This window comes from Choloepus didactylus, chromosome 6 (genome assembly GCF_015220235.1).
Source record: "Choloepus didactylus isolate mChoDid1 chromosome 6, mChoDid1.pri, whole genome shotgun sequence".
In the NCBI taxonomy this organism is placed as follows: Eukaryota; Metazoa; Chordata; class Mammalia; order Pilosa; family Megalonychidae; genus Choloepus; species Choloepus didactylus.
Window position 1 is genome coordinate 66441221 of NC_051312.1, and position 21478 is coordinate 66462698.

A 21478-nucleotide genomic window follows, 5' to 3' on the forward strand; every position below is an offset into this window, starting at 1 on the left:
CTCTAGCTGTGAAAGGCAATATGACATAGTTGAAAGAACACAAGACTTAAAGGGTAATCCTATACTTTAAAATTCTGACATAGCCTGATTTACTAATTTAGTGTGATACTGGAAAAATTACTTAATCTCTTTTGAGTCTTAATTTCTTTATCTATAAAATAGTAAAAGTAATACCAATCTAACCATATTGTCCTAAGGATTAATAAATGAAAACTGTCTAGTTCATAGTAAATGCTAAATAAATTGTAACTAACCCTTTTAAATAAATGGTAATTATTTTTATTTAGACAAATTACTATGCCTTTCAAGAACTCAAATTTTCTCTTGTAAGAAAATGAAGAGAATAAGCCAAATCAGTGGCTTTTGAACTTTAGTGTGATGGTTTTTGTTTTTGTATTTTTTGCACCAAACACTTTTGCCAAAAGAAAATTTATGCAGAAGACCAATATAGAAAACACTTAAAAGTGGACAACTCTTTTGGTTAAAACTTAGTGGGAGGTCTAGAGAGCTACTCATGTGGCATTTTCTCAAGTGACTACAGAACAAGAAGTTTCTGAGGGACACAGATCAAAACTATTGTGATAGATATCCTTTTATCTCTAAAAATTTCTAAGAACTCTGACTTTAATACTTTGGAATTTTTATTATGAAATAAAAATAAAAGTTATTAAAACTCTACAACTGAAATAATTTTAAAAGAATTCTTTCTTATTGACATTTGTAAATATTTTATTAAAATCACAACATAAAGGGGACTCCTTTCAGGAGTTTAGATAATTTCAAAAGAACAGTAAAGGGATTTAAAAAATAATTTAAAAATAATTAAAAAAATAATTTTAAAAGAAAAATAAAAGGAACTCCTTTCAAGAGTTTAAATAATTTTAAAAGAACTCTTTCTCACTGACATTTGTAAGTATTTTATTAAAATCACAACAGTAAAGGGAACTCCTTTCAGGGAGTTAAATCTAGTATCCTTTCTTTGTTACCAGTTCCTCTATCCTGAAGGTACAGCTTCTTTTAGGTCACCAAAGTCATCAAGAAAACAGCTTCCTGCTGGCAAAAGAAGGGAATCCTTCCCTCAGGAATCTAAAGCAGTGTTTCTCAATTTTTTTTCACCCCAAATGTCAGGGATAGAACACACTTCCATTAGTACCACTATCATACTAAGGCTGCGATTCTAGATTCCTTAGTTAAAGTGAGTTCTCTGAGGGCAAGGACTTTGACCTGTTCTTTCCTCATTTTTCCCAAGTATAATGATTGCATGTAGTGGGCAGTCCCAATGAACAGTTGTTGAATGAGGGGATTATTCTCAAGTGGAAGATAGGAGACTACTTCTCTTCCCCCAGACCAATTAGTTAAGAATCACTACTATAAAGAAGATGTAATAGATGTGGGGAGGTAGCCATAACTGACTTCTAAGGAACATATCTTTAACTCCATATAACGCCTTACTTGGAAATGGCACATGACGTTCCAAAAACTACCCATAAAAGCTTTTGAAATAATTAATTAGTTGCTAAGTGAAAGAAATTCTCAGCAATATATATCTAAGTGTCATAAAAGAAATATAACAAGCAATAGTATTTTAGAATGTTACCATAACAATATAAAAATGTTTTATTTTAAAAATATAGGCATACATATTATCTTATATGAGACACTTATGATGAGTTCATGAGTAGTGCTGATTCTAATTTAATATTAAAAAAAACCTTTTATCAGTAACACTGAAATAATTATTTCCATTTTTGAAATCAGGCATTAATTTTGCATAACAAACCTTGGCATTGAATTCAGCAAGGAAATCAAAATGCTTTTTAAGATCTGTGGCAAGGATTGCTTCAATGACTAAAAAACGAAAGCGTTTGAATTCCACATGATCAAGATTAAGAAGAAAGTTGTATTCTGGGCAAGAAAGGTACAGATTCCAAGCTGATGCAGCATGATGATTTTCCAGAACAGATCTGTCATTGTACAAAACTGCCTAAAAAAGAATGAAGAAAAATGAGGCAGGTATCTTAAGGATATTAAACTTTAATAATAAATAGAATCAAGAGCAAGTTGGAAGAATATAAACAATGAGTACCTACTTATATATGCCAGGCATTTTCGCTGGCATTTTAATACCTGTGAAAGAGGGCTGGGTTGTGATGATTTTATAAATGAGTAGAATGAAGTGCAAGGAAGTTAAGGTAAACCTTCCTTCCAGAGTACATAGCAAGTAAGTGAAATGTTAGTTTCTGAAGCCAAGTTTATTTATCTCCAAAGTCCACCTTCTTTCTAGAAACCATACTGTCTTCCAAGAGATGTAAAATTGATATTTTGAAGCCTATTTCATTCAATTAGTAAGCCATCTCAGATAAAGTTATTAGTGATATAAAGCAGGTGTGGGGATATGTTTCCACCCCTTGGTCAATATGGAGTCAATGCTGGTGGTGACTGAAGAACGGGAAGCAGGAGCGCTGTTCAGGTGGGTGAGACCCGCTATCCGAGGAGGACTCACCCTGTCCTCCCATCCTGACACAGTGCCTGGGAGGAGGAGAGAATGTGAAACCAATAAAAGCACAACTCCTCTGCTTCAAACAGTCTTGAAGGGCCAGAGAGACCAAGCATTTTTTCTGCCACCTCATTCTAGTGGAAGACCATGAGGTCCTCCTCAGTACCCTAGGGCTTTGGAACACAGATTCAAAGCCACTGGACTGTAGAATTGCTAAGGCCTCTTCCACCTCTAAAATTAATCAATTTTAAAAATTATCAAGTAAGCATATGAATTATTAAATGAACTCCATAGCCAGGTTGTGCCAAAGACTGGGAATTAAAAGAAAAACCCTGTCCCTGTTTTCATGGATCTTACTGTCTTTTAAGAAAGAAGGACAGATAAAAAATAGAATGCAATCTCAGTTAAAATACATGCTCTAAGAGCTTAATTAAATACCTCTACTTATTATTTGTGAAACTTAGCAATAGCCTAGATTAAGCCAAGATGCCTAACACCATTTGATATTATGTAAGCAATGGTAAACTATGTAATGGGCCCTATATAGGCATTTCAAACTAGCCTTAATATCACTTCTAAACATCATAAATCCCAAGAAAAAGTAAGCTTCAAAGACTCCCTAAGGGATCAAGTAACATTTAAGAGTGATTTGAATAATCTGGGCTCAAATCTGAGGAAGGGTAATAAACTATCAGAAACTTTCTGTTCAGAAAGCAAAAACTGAACTCCCAGCTCAATAAATCGTAATGTACAATGTGAAGCTAGCTGACTTAATAAGCTCTGTAAGTGAGATCAGTAAAAGAATGAATGAGTTCAGAATTCCTTCTACATGGTCTCTGGGATTCTACCTATGTTTCATCTGTCAATTTTGGTTCATATGTTTTCCATTTCTAGAAATTTTATGAGATTTTTAATTTACTGGTGATAATACATTCCCATCTGTTCTCTCTAAGCTTCATTCCTTACTATCATTTTATTAAGTTCCCAGGAAGAAGGCAAGACAGATGCATATGTTCAGCCACCATCTTTATCAAGATTTGGGGGGACAAAATATATCTATGACTGTTTTAGATTTAACTTAAAATTTTGTTTCATTTTAACCTACTCATCAAAATATTCTAGAAATTCTAACATTTCAAGCACCAACTTCCATTTTTTAGCCAACTTTTCATTTGAAATAGCTCAGAAATCTCTTAGAATTTTAATCATCCCTCTTTGATCAGCCTAATTAAATCTTCTACTTCTTTCATGGTGGATTCACAACAAACCTCCTGTGTCTTCCCAGCCACTTTCCTTGCCATGAGAATGAAGAATAATTCTGGGTCCAGTTGGTAGTATTAAACACTACTGTCTCTCTTTATAAGTCACAGGATATGTACTATCTTTCACTAATAATAGCCTAATTAGACCCAAATTGCCCCCAAAGATGAGAAAACCTACTTTATTACCCGATCATTTTAAGCCCCAGGCTTTCATAAGAGAGCCCTTATCTCACAGGCAACAACTGAAAAAGGCCTCATGAATTTCGTTACTTTGGGAAGAACAGAGTAAATTTCAGATAAGTTAGTGTCCTGCAGAACAAAGAATTCAGGCAGTCTTCAACAATTGATAATTATTTATTGAATGACTCTTATGTGCCAGTCAATATTCTAGATAATAGGAAATAAAAGAAACAAAAATCCTCACCATCATGGAGCCTTATATCACACTGAAAAAGGGTAGATAATAAACAAAATATAATATACAGTTACCCCTTCCACATTGCAGAGGTTAGGGGTATGGAGCCCCCATGATCTGGCAAATCAGCATAAAATTTTTTGGCCCTCCCTTCGTACCACAGAAATCTGAACTTTTTCTTTTTCTTTTATGGGCTGTTGACAGTACCTTATTGTAAAATTTGGGTTAAGTACTTGGTCATAGTCTACATGTAGGTCAATGTTAAGTAAAAATGCTGTATGAAAAAGAAATTAAAAATATGAAATATATATGAAAATTTAAAAAATTTTTATTTATGGTATTAAAAGATAAAATGTTACTATACAATACTAAACATATATTTTATGCATTTCTGAGTTTCTAAACTTTTTCTGTGTCGTCTGCTGTCCTTTGCAGCTTCCAGAAAACTCCCCAAAAATTCCCATTCAATTTCTTATGCTGACCTGTGATAGACTGAAACCGGGATGGAAAGTCACGATGTGGAAGGGAAAACTGTATACAGTAGTTAAATAATCATTCTATGTAAAAAATAAAACAGGAAGGGCACGTAAAGAGTGCTAGGAAGGGGATTCTGAAGTTTTAGATGGAAGGACGTGACAGAGTGAGCCATACGGATAGCTGGGGAACGAGAACTCTGGATAGGGGGAGCAGAAAGTAAATGGCTCTTAGAAGGGGAGTGTGCCCAGTGTGCTGAAGGAATAGGAAGGAGGCCAGTGAGTGAAAAAAGAATTATTAATGGGGACTAAATCATGCATGGCCTTGCCAGCCATTATAATGACTCTGTATTTTACTAGGAGTGAGGTGAATGCCATTGGAAGGTTTGTTTGGAAGAGAGTAGTATGAATGAAGTCACATTTAAATAGGACCACTCTAGCTGCCACGTGTTGATAAAAGACTGATGGGGGACAGGTAGGGAGTAAGCCAGGACACTAAGTAATTTTTTTCATAGCTGAACTCTTATCAATCTTTCTTCCATTCCAGCATTACCCACTGCTTCATTATTGACAGTCCTTAACAATGAGAAGTTAGAAATAACGTAATTATTGATATTATGTTCAGACTTAGTTTTGGGTAGGCAACTTGTATAAGTTGGTATTCATGTATCATTGTCTCAAATTATCTGTATTTAAGAGAGGTAACACTAGACTTCACCCACCTGCAGTATCCTTGAAAAAGAGTTAATGAGCAATTCTGACTCACTGATACACCAGTGAATGAAAGAAAGAATAAAAGCAGAGTGGGCTGGAATAGTAAATAATTTCTACCTGCATGATATCTGTTCAATAGTTTATCATACCACATATAACAGTAGAAAACATATATATAGGATTGGGGATAGATTTCTTCCTGTCACTCAGGGGGTGGTTATAGGTTCTGATGCAGTAATATTTGTTGAGAGCCAACTATGTTCCCTGCCTGATGTTACGTACTTTCATTTATGCTATCTCATTTAACACTCACAGTATCTAATTAGGTAGAAACTTTGATGTAGTGACATTTCGGAGTCCACTGTATGTAGCACTATGGTGCCAAGCAATTTCCTTATATTACCTTTTTCTTTTTTTTTTTTTTTTTTTTACCCTTAATCGTAGAAGGTACATATTTTGGGATGCAGAGAGAGTAGGGTGACTTGCCTAAGGTCACACAGCTAAGTAATTTAAGAAGGACTCAAACTCAGGCTCTTGATTCTAAGCCCATTGCTTTTCCACTGTGCCACTATTCCCCAGGTCTAGGCTTCACCAAAGGATGAGGCTTTTCAAAGATTACGAAGTATTAAGTTAGAGAGAATGGGCATCTGATTCTTGGAGAATTATATTGCAATTAGGGAAATATGTCCTCCTTAGTGGATAGATTCTCCTAAAGGAATTCTTAGAAAGTGGGTGAATATTAGCAACTGGATTGAAATTCATCAAAATGTTACTTATGGAAATCATGAGCTATTAATAGATAAGTTCTCATTGAAAAAAATGAATTACAAAGCCCTTTTAACCTATTTACTTCTCTCTCTCTCTCTCTCTCTCTCTCTCCCTCTCCCCAGCTCACTCACAATGAATGTCTCACAATGAATCCTGCTCTTGTTCTGATGAGAGAAGTGAAAATGTATGCAGAGGATAGATATGAGAAAAAGAACACAGAGCAATAAAGTGAAGAAGTCAGATCAATTCAGCAATTATTGAGCACCTACTCTTCATTAACGCACAAGGTTGGGAAACACAAAGATGACATTTTGGGAATCACCAGCCTAAACAAATATCCACAACTATATTAAATTCTACCTAAAACCATGTACTTAGTTCCAAGTTGTAACATTTAAAGACTATTACAATTACAGTATCCACTTGTTGGGAATGCCTACCTCTTTATGCAAATTGTGGTCCTAAAATTTTGTACCTTATCAGCTATACTGAATTTAAAATAATACTGTATTAGAAGAATTTTTACATTCTCTAATATGTTTACAGCTAAGGGATTTGGGGTTTGGGTATTAAGGCATGTCTTAGGGGGAAAAGAGGACAGCAAGAACAAAAAATAATGATAGCTCTCCTCAACCATAATAGCTTTTGCCCATACAAAGGATCTAGCCAGAAGGAAGAGTAAGTCTTAGATCTAGTGAAAGAGTTTTATAAATTTGATCAAGGCAAAATATAGACAGCATTGACTCCAGAAATTTACAAAGAACTAAGTTACTATTTCATAAACTGTTTATATTCTAGTTGAAGAAGGTGATTTTTCCCTAATTCCCTAGCACACATCATTTCATACCATGTGCTACTATCCAATTAATTACAATGTATGGCTTTAGAGCCAAATGGAATGGCCATATGATTCAACTGAAGAATGGTTTTCAAAGAGATATGCAGGATGGTTGTAAATTTTCAGATTACTCTAAACTTTCTGAAAAAGTATTTCCTACCTGAGGGGCATTTGTAGCCACAAGAAATGCATTTGTCCGCCCTGGGTGATCATAATCGTGCATAGCAGCTGCCACATACAGAGCCATCAACTCCAGTGCAGGAATGTTTGAAGACAGGCAGCCATAGCTCTCATCTGGAATAGAGCAGCTCTTTGAGGAAATGTAAGCTATTTGCCCAGGGTTAATTTGACCATCAGAATCTGAGGAAAAAGAAATAGCAAAATAAACCCTATTAACACATTAACTTCATCACAATTATGCTAAGGAAGGGGTTCTCCATAGGCAATATAAATTCTATCTTACATTTTGACTTACCTAAGAAACAGACTGTCTTTAGAAACATGGACTTAAAACAGAATATTATTTCAATCATACATGCTAATAGAGCAGAACAGTATTAAGTACAACCTCAAGTCATTTACTTTATAGGATATGATAGGATAATGATGCCAGTTTGATGCTGTGTTACTCAGCTAATAAAAAAAACAACAACAAACAAACAAAAACTCTGATATTCTAAACATCTATTTTTAAGAGCTAGATGTAATGGCCAGGGAATAGCAGGTAACAGTAGAAAGCAATACCACAGAATAACATTGAATGAAAGCAGTCTAGAGATTTAGGAATTTAATATATTACCAACATATTTCTCAACATAGATGTTTTTCAAATCTTATCCAGAAAGATTACATTTCATTTGCAGCCCTGACTATAACCCGTCTAACACTGTTGTTGTTTATTTACCCTCCACAAAGCCTCTAATAAAATAATGTAAAGAAAAACTAGGGAAAATGAAAAGGCATGGAAAACCAGGGAATGTCTCAGTCAATGTAACTTTATTTTAATCCTCTTTGTAGAAACATGTTCAGTATCCCCATTGTACATTTTTGGTGTCTCAATACCTTACCATTAGTTTCATTAGATAGGTAGCCTTATCTATTTAAATGGTCACTCTATTTTTTTTTTTTTTTTTTTTGCTAAAGAGATCTCAAGAAACTGTAAGAAGGAAAAAAGAAACTATAGATTAAAGAGCAGCAAGAAAAAAAAAACAAATATTTTAGAGATATAAAATTTCATTGGTTATGCTCACCAGTGGAACCCAGGAATATGAACTCATTTGTCACAGGTCAAAATGATTTTTTTCTCACAATGTCAGTTGACTCAATATTTGCCATCACAAGAGTATTTTAACATAATGACTTTATTGCATACAAGTGATAAAGATATTTCAGTATCTTCATACTTCTTTAAATCACGTTTTGCACCTAAATTGAGTTTTAGTATCACCACATGCCAGAGCTATTTTTAAAATAATTATTAAAATAAATATATTGAAAATTATTTTAGTTATTAAAAATTATAAAAAATAGACACTTGAATGTATGAATAAGGGCATATATGGAAACATTCAAGCATCTAATAAGAAGAATTTAGTTATCAATATCAGGGCCAATAATCTGAATTTTTTCCATGTTATATGCATTCTGGATTTCCCCTAGAATTTCAAAATATGTTTAAAAAAAAACAAAAATGGCAAAAGATATCCTTTTTAAAGTCAATAATTGTTTAGACTTGACATATTAGGATCTTAAAATTTGTTTATTTTTTTAATATGAAATTAATAGCATGAAAAAGAAAAGCTGGCAAGGACTTACATTCAATAATGCATTTTTTTGCTTCCTTTCAAAAAATGGTGATTCTTTTAATTGGCTGATTAACTTAGAAGGAGGCCTCAGTAAAAGGCATCCAGATTGGAAAGGAAAAAGTAAAATTATCTCTATTGCACATTACATGATCTTGTGTTTAGAAAATCTTAAGAAATCCACTAAAAAACTATTAGACCTCATAAGTGGTTTATCAAGGGTGCAGGTTACAAGATCAATATGCAAAAATCATTTGTATTTCTACATGCTAGCAATGAACAATCAAAAAATGAAACAAAATAATTAGATTTACAATAGCATCAAAGAAGAATAAAATACTTAGGAATAAACAGCAAAAGAAAAGCAAACTAGTACTCTGAAAACTAAAAAACATTGTTGTAAAAAATTAAAGATCTAAATAAATGGGAAAATACCCCATGTACATGGATAAGAGGACTTAGGATTGTTAACATGGCAATACTCCATAAACTGATCTACGGATTCAACATAATCCCTAACAGAATCCCACCTGTCTTTTTTGTAGAAATTGTAAGTTGATCTTAAAATTTATATGGAAATACAAGGGATCCAGAATAGCCAAAACAATCTTGAAAAAAACAAACAAAGTTGGAGGACTCATACTCCCAATTTCAAAACTTAATACAAAACTACAGTAGTCAAAACAGTTTGGTACTGACATAGGGATAAACATATAGATCGGTGGAAAAGAATTAAGTCTAAAAACAAGCCCTCACATTTTTGGTCAATTGATTTTGACAAGGGGACCAAGACCTTGCCAACTAGGTGCCCTGCATGATGCTAGGCTCTTTCATATATGCTATCTCATTTAATGCCCAAAATATCTTGTAAGGTAGTAAATCTGATATAAAAACATTTAAGAACCCACTGTGTATAGAATATATAAAGAACTCTTTTGAACAGTGGTGCTAGGATAACTGGATATCCATATTCAAAAGGATGTAAATTGGATCCCTTCTTTACACCACACACCAAAATTAACTCCATACGGGTCATATGTCTAAACCTAAGAGCTATAACTTTAAAACTCTTAGACGAAAACATAGGAGTAAATGTTCATGAACTTGTGTTAGGCAAAGTCTTCTTAAATGACACCCAAAGCACAAGCAACAAAAGAAAAAATTAGATAAATTAAACTTCATTGAAATTAAAAACATATGTGAAATGACAATCCCCAGAATGGGAAAAAATATTTGAAATTCATAAGGAAAATATAAAGAATGCTTACAATTCAATAATAATAAGACAAATGACCCAACTTTAAAAATGGACAAATGCAAGCACACTGATGCTCATGGCAGCATAATTCACAATTGCCAACAGATGGTAGCAACCCAAGTGACCATCAACCAATGAATGGATAAATAAAACATGGTACATGCATATGATGGAATAATATGAATATTGTAAAAACGAATGACATGCTTTCTTCTCCTCCTCACTCACCAGACAGCCACATCTTTTCTTGCAGTACTAGCAGCATCTCTGAGACACAATGGTGAAGGTCAAAATAAACAGGTTTGGCCGTATTGGGAGCCTGGTCACCAGGGCTGCTGTAAACTCTGGCAAAGTGTAGGCTGTGGCCATCAATGACCCCTTCACTGACCTCAACTACATGGTCTATGTGTTCCAGTATGATTCCACCCATGGCAAGTTCAAAGGCACCATCAAAGCTGAGAATGGGAAGCTTCTCATTAATGGGAATCCCATTATTATCTTCCAGGAATGAGATCCCACCAACATCAATTGGGGTGATGCTAGTGCCGAATATGTTGTGAAGTACACTGGTATTTTCACAACTATGGAGAAGGCTGGGGCTCACTTGAAGGGTGGCACCAAGAGTCATCATCTCTGCCCCTTTGGCCAATCCCCCCATTTTGTGTTGGGATTGAACTATAAGAAGTACGCCAACACCCTAAAGATTGTCAGCAATGTTTCCTGCACCACCAGCTGCCTGGGCCCCCTGGCCAAAGCCATCCATGACAACTTTGGCATCATGGAGGGACTCATGACCACTGACCATGCCATCACTTCCACCTAGAAAACTGTGGATGGCCCTCCAGGAAAATGTGGTGTGATTGCCACGGGGCTGTCCAGAACATCATCCCTGCATCTACCAGCATTGTCAAGGTGGTGAGCAAGGTCATCTCAGAGCTGACTGGGAAGTTCACTGGCATGGCCTTCACAATCCCTACCCCCAATGTGTCCATCATGGACCTGAACTGCCAACTGGAGAAAGCGGCCAAATATGATGACATCAAGAAGGTGGTGAAGCAGGCACTAGAGCGTCCCCTAAAGGGCATCCTGGGCTACACTGAGTACTAGGTTGTCTCCTGTAACTTTAACACTCACTCTTCCACTTTTGATGCTGGGGCTGGCATTGCCCTCAATGACCACTTTGTCAAGCTCATTTCCTGGTATGACAATGAATTTGGCTACAGCAATAGGGTGGTGGACCTTATGGTCCACATGGCCAACAAGGAGTAAGAGCCCTGGACCACCAGCCCCAGCAACAGCATGAGAGGAAGAGAGAAGCCATCAGCTGCTCAGGAGTCCTGGCCCCAACTCAATCCCCCAACACTGAGAATCACCCGTCCTCCTCAGCTTCCATCTCCCAGACCCTCTGAGGAAGGGGAGGGGCCAAGAGCCCTACCTTGTCATGTACCATCAATAAAGTACACCCAGCCCCACAAAAAGGAATTTAGTTCTGACACATGTGACAATATAGAGAACCTTGAAAACAATGTGTTGAGTGAAATAAGCCAGACCCAAAAGGATAAATATTGAATGATCTCACTGATTTGAAACAATTAGAATTAGCAAACTCATAGAGTCAGAATCTAGAATATAGGTTTTCAGGGGATGGGGTAGGGATAGGGAATGGGGAGTTAAGGTTTAAAATGTAAAGAGCTTCTATTTGGAATGATGGAAATATTTAGGTATGGTGGTGATGGTATCACAACATTGTGAATGCAACTAATGGCACTGAAATACATATCTGAATATGTTTAATACGAGAAATGTTAGATTGTATATATGGTAACAGAATAAAATTTTTAAAAAATCCATGGAATTACACTACACAAGCAGAGTTAAACCATGGACTTTAATTAATAGTACAAGCATAAAAATGTGCTATTATCAATTATAACAAATATTCCTCATTAATGCAAGGTGTTGGTGATGGGGGAGTAGTGTATGGGAATCCTATATTTTATGCCTGATTGTTCTGTGAATCTACAGCTCCTCTAATTAAAAAAAATACTGGGCAGAGGATCTGAACAGAGAATTTCTCCAAAGAAGATACACAAATGGCCCATAACCACATGAAAAAATGCTCAACATCATTAGCAATAGGGAAATTCAAATTAAACCACAATAAGACTCAATTAAGTATGACTATAATAAAAAGCCAGATAATAACAAGTTTTGGCAATGATGTGGAGATACTGGAACCCTCATGGATTGCTGGTGGGAATATAAAATGGTATAGTCATTTTGGAAACAATTTGGCAATTCCTCAAAATGTTAAACTTAAGAGTCATCGTATGACCCAGCCATTCCACTCTAGGTATATGCTTAACATATGTCTACACAAAAACTTGTATATGAATGTTCACAGCAGCATTATTCATAATAGCTATAAAATGGAAACAACCCAAATGTCCATCAACCTTATATTGTCTAGGAGGAGTAGAAAAAGTTGCTTAATATATATAATAAATATATTTCCAAGCAATGAGGAAAATACATAAAGCTATTGTGGACATAGTTCCTATGACTGGTCATACAGCTGTACTCAAAATTTATAATGTTTATATTCCACTATCCATTCCATATTCCCTTTGTATTCAGCCAGCACTTTTGTTGATTAGAGGTTCTTAGCCTAGTGGGATAAACTGCACTTCCAAGGGAATGCACTATTAGTGATCCTAGTGGTACTGGATTACTATTGTTTTCTATTATCTTTTTGCCACTGAACATGGGAGTACCAAGAAGCCCAAAAAATTTCCTGGGTTCTGGATATACATCCTCCCATGTGTAGTAGGAACCCTATTTCCTCTCAATAATAAGGATCAGACAGGATCATTCACCCAAACTAGCACAGAGTCCCCCTTCCCTTCTTTGTCTATTAGTTCTGAGATATAGAAAACACAAATTGGCCACTTGTCAGTATTGGTGTCCAGTTCAATGTCATCCTTTTTCATGTCCCCTGTTGGGAATATTTCTTCTTGTGAACTGAGCCCTCTAGGACAAGCAGATTTTGTAAGTGGATAATTTGGGGTAATAATGAGAGAAGCCATTCCTATTTCCAAAGATTTGTATATTCTGGGTCTGGGAGAAATGATTCAGAAAATAAACTGTAACTTGTGGAACAGTACCCTAGCCCCTAAATTGAGTCTTCAGTTCTCAATTACACTCTTCTCTGAGGCCAGCTTTGGGGTAATAGGGTACATGGAAAAATCAGTAAATTCTGTGGGCATAAGCCCACTGCCACAATTTTTGCCAATAAAGTGAGTTCCTTGTTCAGATGCAACATCTTGTTCAATACCTTGATGGTGAATAAGGCATTCAGTAAATTCATAGATGGTGATGCTGACAGAAGCACTATCAAAGTAAGGTACATCTGTATCCAGAGTACGTGATTATTTCAGTGAGATCAAAAGCTGTCTCTTCCATGAAGGAAGGGATCTAATGTAAGCAATCTGCCACCAGATGGCTGAATGTTCCTCCAGGTAATGATGTCTCTCTCACTGGCAATCTGGGCACTCAGCAGAGGTCAGAGCCAGGCTAGCCTTACTGAGAAGAAGCCCATGTTGTTGAGACCACACATACTCTCCATTTCTGCTGTCTTGACCATGATGATCATGAATCTACTAAATGAGAATGGAGTGGCTAGGAAGAAAGACTGATTGTTATCAAGAAAAGGAGTCATTTTGTTCAACTGATCACTGAGCACCTCCGTTGTAGTGAATGCCCTTTGGTGAGCATTCACATGGGAAGCAAATATCCTCCACTCAGTGCCCTACCTAAGAGGTGCAGCCATATACCTCCTTGTTAACAACTTTCTAATCTTTTTCCTTCTAAGTCCCTAAGCATCCAAGCAAGCTATTAGCCAATGGCCATGAATTTCCACCTTTCCTCTGGCCATCTCTCTTTCTAGACCAAGTGAACAATCAGACTTGCTGGTAGGATTTATCTTTCCCTATCAGCCTTCAGAAGACACTCTTGGATGAGCCTATAAAGCAGTAGCAATCCACTTTCAGGTGGTACTAACATGTTGGGTAAAACAATCTATAAACCTGTCTTTTCTCCTTCAACTGATCATAGGGAATTCCATAAGGAAGAGGTGTCAATGCATTAGGAATAGGTTTCATGAGAGTCTGAGCCACTTGCTCATACCTTGTGCCTTCAGGAGGAGCTCAAACCTAATATTATATATTAGGTTTGATGACTGAGTGCTGCTGTGAATGTCACCTTTATAGACTGGAGGGTCAGAAAGCTCCAAGTTTGTCACAGTCAGGCCACATGGTAATCTATGCACATGGTCAAGTATTCAAAATCTACCCAGAGTATAGTAACCATTTAACACCTGTTTTTACAAAAAAGAGAACAGTTATCTGAGGAAGAAAGCTTGGCTTTGTCTCAAAAACCCAAAGGATTTCCAATGTGATTCTCTTGCAGGGTTCTTCAAAGGCTCCCCACAGGATTACTATCTGCCAAAGACACTTTGAGCACTGTGGAAGTACCTTTGAAATTGGGCAACTGGCAGAAGCTGGAAGAATTTTCAGGGTTATGATAAAAACTGATAAAAAAAAACATCAGTCAACATATTCAAGAAGTTCACTGAACCCATGCAGGAAGAATACAAAGAAAATCACCTGGATACATCAGAGTCAAAATGCTGAAAACCAATAGCAAAAAGGGCACATACTACCTTAAAGAGAAACAAGTCTTATGGTTGACCTGTCAACAGAAACAATTATTATATTATCAACAGAAACTATGTATTAAAGGTAACTTAATAAGACTTTTAAAAGAACAGAGATAATAAAATGAGAACATTTGATTTGGTTTTCCTAAGTAAATAATGAAATGAAAGATAATGGAAGGAAGTACCGGTTTCATTTCCTGTTCCGTGATCACTGCGGATCTGCTGAAAGCCAGGAATTGGCCGTGTTGTCAGATACCAAACTGCATGTAGGACATCTGTGGCATGTATACGATTGTGATCTAAAGTCACCAAAATGTTTTACAAATTATCATCATGTTTGACATAGGACATTTTGAAAGTACAAGAATTTTTTGTCATACGTATCCTTGAAAGTAAAATATATGACACAGAATAACTTCCCAGAATTGTATTTTGCTTCATTTTATTTTTAGGGTTTCTTATGCATTAAAAATTATCTTTTAAAAACTTACACATATAATATGAAAATATAGCAAAGAGGTCAAAGAAAAGGTACAATAACCAGTGCTAACTGAAAGCACTGGTAAATTTACTTAAGGTTGCTATTTTGTGGCTTTAAAAATACTATGTAAATAGTTTCTGATTATGGAGCCCCATATTTGCACTTCAACAAATAATGAGTAACACTGTGTAGCATTAACAGATGACACAACTAAGTGTTCAGGCAACAGAGATGACATGGTATCAACCCACTAGGAGCTTAATTATTATTAATAAATCACCACCTTTAATTTACCATATACTATGTGCCATGGATTCTAATATGTGCTTTACATGAATTATTTTATGTTATCACTATGTATAGGATAGATAAAATTGTTATTTCCATTTACAAATTTAGAAACTGAAATTTAGAAAAGTTAGGTCCAGAGCCTGTTTTCTTAACCAATATATTCTAATTGGAGCTGTCAGTGAAGATTCCTTACCACCTCTTTCTGTCCATTTCCCTTCTCTAAAAGGTTACTAAGTATTACTTTTTTCTATTTATAAAATTTAACCACTTCTTTAAAGGTATACTTTGTGGAAATTACAATATTTATAACTCAAATTTATCAAACATCATTATTAATGAGTTTCACCAATTTAAGAATAATTTATACTCTATTTATATAATTGATTTGCAAACTAAAGAATGTGCCCACATAGAGGGACACTGTAGAACGTGTCTACACAGAGACAAAGCTATAACTTCTTCTAATACAATATTTAAATTATATTTTACCATATAATCAAGTAGCCATTAAAAATCGTTCTATAAATCAGACATGGTTAAAAACAGAAATTCTATGTATAAATTTCTAAAAATGTCAAGTCAAGAATTTTCTGAAATTTAGTATTACCAAGTATTAATATCACCTTAATATTACTGAACATTAAAAAAGGCACTGAGATTAATAATTATTGACATGGAAAGATGTATATTATATAACAATTAAGTGGGAAAAAAAGCAGATAATAAATAGGTATCAATATTATGATCCACTATATAAAAATAAGTATTTAAGAAAAAAATCTTGGAGGATATATACCAAATTTAACAATCAGTTTCCTCTAGGTATTGGGATAAAGATTTTCTTTTTAGATCTCTGTTTTTAAATTTTCCAAATATATCATCAAAATACTATTTAAGGGACTATCTAAAAGGAAAACTAATAGCATCTAAAGAGTATTATTTGAATTTAAATAATAAGATATGTTAATACTTACAAGGAATGTCTCGATAGCCATTTTCTAATGCGCAAAAATAGTTCATGAACTGTTGAGTGGGAATTTTAAATATTTCCAATAAGCCAGTGTCTTGAAATAAGGTATACATAACCTAAATATCAATTAAAATACAGTTCACTTTAAAAGTCAGAATTTCTATTTGTAGCTGAGTAGTTTCAGTAATTTGCATTTAGGAATGTTAACCATATATATGTTCTTAAGTTAATAATTCATTTAAAACCTTCTTATAATGAATTCTTTCCAAAAAATAAAAAGAGAGACATCACTCTAAAACCCCTGAAATCCAAAGAAAGCTTACTAGATCATCCCCAATTTTAAAAGTTTTCAATTCTTCCCTTTAGCTTTTTTATTCATAATGTATTGAAGGGCATGCAAATTTTATTCTATATTAGACCTGGATGTTAAAAGAACAATATCATATTTCTCACATTTTTGTCCCTAAAGACTACAGTGAGATGAACATATATGCCCTCCACACTATTTATCCTTATGCATTTAATAAATAAAATATTATAGGAATTAATGAGAGTAATATTTCAGGATGATGCTGTTATGGAGAACCCACTGCGGAGAGCCTGGAGTCTGGGTGATAAATTGGAAGTATTTTTCCACAATTCTGGTATGAAATGAACCATTGGCCTTAGGTAAAGTATAGGGAGGTAGGTGAATAAAAGAGAAGCATAAATATTAGGTTTAGTGATTAGAACTAGATCACCTTTCATATCCTTTTTAGCCTTAAGATTTACCACTAAGTAAATCTTTATTACTTATTTAGCCTAAATTAAATTCCAGTAATATGGGCAAATAAACTACTATATATATATATAATAGGTTTTACTTTTCAAATTTTGTACTGAAATATTTTTGTGAAAAAAAATTCAATGAATAAAGTTGAAGTAGTGCCTAATCCAAAACTGGTATCGTATAATTTTTAGATTTTGTTCTTTTTAAAAATATTTGAGAAAAAAATGAATTTGTAATTAAAAAGTAGAGATTTGAAAACCAACCTGACTGAGAATTCTTCCTGATTTCTCTCCCATCTTTTCTACAAGTTCAAAAATTTGAAAATTCCAGTTGCTCATCTTTTCTATTAATGAGTCATGATCTTCTATTAAAATCAAGTCCAATGATGATTCTGGTTTAATCTGTATATAATGGAGAAAAATAAAAACAACTTTACCTTTTTATAACCAATATTAAATCCACAATTATAAAAGAACACTTACAAATGATCGTTAAAAAATGGTCAGAACTATTTTCTGTAATGGCCATTCTCAAATATTCTCTTCTCTGTACTTTCTATTTCTCCTGTTTGTAGAATGCCATCTTCAGACCATGATAAACATATCTTCTAGGCATCAGAAGATTTACTGTTCTATATATTACTTTTATAAATAAAAATTTGTAATATTTCCAAATCACTACACAAATCTAAAATCCAATATTTTCATTTTAGAAGTTACAAGTATCAAAATGTACTGGAAAGAAACTCATATCCTTATATTGGCCTGCATTACTAAGGTAACTTACCAAAAGAAATGGATGCTTTTTTTCCTAAAAACTTAATCTTTTAACTTTAAGAACAAAAAAAATTTTCTATGGTAAGGAAGCAAATTATTTTCATTGCTTTTTAATGACTGTACATGCATGCATTCTCTATACTTTAAAATACACAATTGAAGAAAACATCAGAATAGAATAACTAAATAAAAAATATTCATTTAAAAATGAATGCAGTTCTTCCAGGATGATGGGTTTAGAAGTAATCATTATTTTTAAATCAAGATTTTCTTTATTATTTCAGTTATAGTTATGTTTCAGTAAAAATTTTTAAAATCTCATTACATTAAATCCTTGTTCTTGGCAAGAATAATGAAACCAGTATTAACTGGCATTATATTTCACCTTAACATAATCATATTGAAACTTTATCTTTTACATTTAGTTGTTGTTCATTCTGTGCCTCTTCAGTTAGGTAATTATCACCTTCCAAAAATAATTTTCTGTAGTTTCTCTTCTCTATTTGCTCTTCCTGTTCAGTTTCTGTAAGGCTGAAAGATTCTTTTGGGAACGCAGTACTTTCTTCTTCACCTTTCAAAAAAAGAAATATAGTAATGAACAAACAAGAATAAATGTGCTACATGGACAGTTTTATAATAATAATGGTTATTTGTAAAAAATATTCAGATAAAGCGAACCATACTGGTGTTAAATCCAAATTACTTAATGACACCATTAAATCTTATTTGGTAGGCTATTTTGTCCAGGCACCTTGTGCTCAGGCAACACAGCATTTTACCTATTGGACTCACCTTATATATTTCCTCATGGATGGAAGAACGATGGGCGTTCTTTATAAAACTGAGAAACATTAGAAAAAGTCAGTCCCTATCAACAGGAACTTTCTAAACGATTTGATTGAAACAATTCCCAACATCTTTGAAAACCCTAAATTCATAATTACAAATGAATGAGATTATGCCACATTTAAAAACATAAGCCACAATATCATGAATTGCTTATTCTCAACCAAAATGATTAAGTATATTCTTTCTCCCAAATCATAAGGAATAGGGGAGCAGTATTGGTAACTAAATAGCATTCATTGACATGTTAGAGAAAAAAGTTCTTATTCATTCTGTCTGTAATACCCTAAAATAGGAAGACTTCCTGCAAATGAATGAATAAATAAATTGTGGTATGCTCAGAACAGGACAATAAATTGCAATCACATGCAACAACATAGATGATTAAAATATAATGCTGAATGAAGGAAGCCAGACACAAAGGTACATATTCTATGACTCAGTTGATTGAAAGTTAAAAAACATATCAAAATTGATGCATATGAGTAATGCAAGACATGAGGATGGTTACCCTTGGGGGATATAACTGGAAAGGGGCATCAGGGGAGATTCAGAGATGCTGGTAATATTTTGTTTCTTGGTCTGGATACTGATTACACAGGTATGTTAAAGTTATGAAAATTCTTCAAGCTATAAAATTATGATTTGTGTGCTTTTTAATATGTATGTTTTTTCCAATTCAGTTTTATTGAGATATATTCATATACCATACAATCATCCATGGTGTACAATCAACTGTTCACAACAGTTGTGCATTCATCACCACAATCAATTTTTAAACATTTTCCTTACACCAGAAAGAATAAAAATAAGAATAAAAAATAAAAGTAAAAAAGAACACCCAAATCATCCCCCCCATCCCACCCTATTTTTCATTTACTTTTTGTCACCATTTTTCTACTCATCCATCCATACACTGGATAAAGGGAGTGTGATCCACAAGGTTTTCACAATCACACAATCATAATATGTATGTTTTTTAAGTAAAAATATTTTTTAAGAATAATCATTGGAATTGAATTTCAGAAGAACTAGGTTCAAATCCTGATTTTTGTACTTAATAAGGACAAGCTTTCCCTCCTGTAAAATGTTAATAATATAGTACCTATCTTAGTGGATGTTACACATAATAGGTGATCAAATCTGAACTTAACACAATACATATACTAAAACATCATTAACTGATAATGATGATCAGAAAGTGTTATCCTTTGGAAAATATGATTTTTCCAAATAAGGCAGCAACCACAGTGGTATGCTAAAATAGAATCAATGAAAAAATTGTTGACATTTTAGATATACCACATGATTTATTTTTAATGATCTGAACTGCAAATAACTATATCTTAAAGATAATAAAAACAATTGAAATAACTGTAGCAATTTATTTTTCAAAGATGACTGCAACTCTTTCTTTCATCCTATACACCCTTCTGCAATGTATTTCTGTTACTCATCTACCAACAGATAGCATTAATTTCCCAAACCCTTGGAATTTGGAAGTATCTTATGACTGCTCTGATTAACAGAATGTGGCAGAGTGACATTTTGCCCGTTCTGGGTTGAGTAATTAGCTGGATTGGCAGCTTCTACTTCCTTCTCTCTTGGAATCCAGCCAAAAAGCTCTAAGAGGCCCAATTTACATGCAGAGGCAATATTTAGATGCACTGGTCAATAGCCAAAAGCTATGTGAGTAATCCATCTTGGAAATCCAGCCCAATCAAACCTTCAGACAACTGCAGTCCTTATCAAAACTGATTGTATTCATAGGAAAGATCTCATATGAGAATCTCCTAGCTGAGTAGTCAACCCAAATAACCATAAGAATTAATCATTTCTTAAAAGCTATTTTTAAGTATAACTACATACCATAAAACTCACCCATTCTAAGTACAGGATGCAACAATTTTAGTAAACTTACAGAGTTGTGCAACCATCACCACAATCCAATTTTAGAACATTCCCATCATCCCCAAAAGTTCCCTTATACCAGTTTACAATTAATCCCTATTCCTGCCCCAGGCAACCAATTGTTCTAATTATTGTCTCTGTAATTTTGCCTTTTCTAGAATTTCACATAGATGGAACCATACAATACATAATATTTGAGCCTGGCTTCTTTCACTTAGCATAATGTCTTTGAAATTCATCCGTGTTGTAGCATGTATCAAAAGTTAAGTCCTTTAATTGTGAAATAGAATTGCATTGTATGGGTGTACCAAATAATAAATCATTCAAAAGTTGATGGCCATTGGATTGTTTCACTTTTGCATGATTATCAATATTGATGCTATAAAGCATTCACATACACGTTTTTGAGTGGTCACATATTTTCTCTTGCGCAGATGCCTAGCAGGGGAATTATGGAGTCATCTGATAAATTTATGTGAAACTTTTTAAGAAACTGTCAAACTGTTTTCCAGAGTGGCTGTACCATTTTATATTCCCATCAGCAAGGCACAGAGGTTCCAATTTGGCTGCCTGTAGCAGCCGCTGGCCTGAGCAGAGCAGGCCTGCAGACCTTGGGCACAGCAGTCTACCTGACCTGGGCAGCTAACGTTTAACCTACCTTCTTTGAAAGCTAGTAAAGAAGAAAATTGT

General features: G+C 34.3%; 2 protein-coding genes and 1 pseudogene across 4 annotated transcripts in view; 2 read left to right on the forward strand and 1 right to left on the reverse strand.

Annotated features, from left to right (window-relative positions):
* LOC119536529 (vitamin D 25-hydroxylase) overlaps window positions 1-14690 on the forward strand; it is a 51255-nt gene extending 36565 nt beyond the window's left edge. The window contains exons 6-7 of one of the 2 annotated variants that reach the window (XR_005217404.1): window positions 6252-6416; window positions 14495-14690. The gene's annotated coding sequence lies outside the window, so the exon portion shown is untranslated. Of the gene's footprint in view, window positions 1-6251; window positions 6669-14494 lie in introns of those variants that run through there. The other variant, XM_037839376.1, reaches the window with a different exon arrangement.
* The window catches only part of PDE3B (phosphodiesterase 3B), a 271815-nt gene that overhangs the window by 7766 nt on the left and 242571 nt on the right, over window positions 1-21478 (reverse strand). For both annotated transcript variants that reach the window (XM_037839374.1, XM_037839373.1), the window contains exons 8-13: window positions 18451-18602; window positions 17519-17656; window positions 16491-16602; window positions 14930-15043; window positions 7128-7327; window positions 1781-1984 (exon numbers count right to left, since the gene is read on the reverse strand). In XM_037839374.1, coding sequence (XP_037695302.1) covers window positions 1781-1984; window positions 7128-7327; window positions 14930-15043; window positions 16491-16602; window positions 17519-17656; window positions 18451-18602 — 920 coding nt within the window. The remainder of the gene's footprint in view (window positions 1-1780; window positions 1985-7127; window positions 7328-14929; window positions 15044-16490; window positions 16603-17518; window positions 17657-18450; window positions 18603-21478) is intronic.
* On the forward strand, window positions 10305-11296 carry LOC119536530 (annotated as a pseudogene).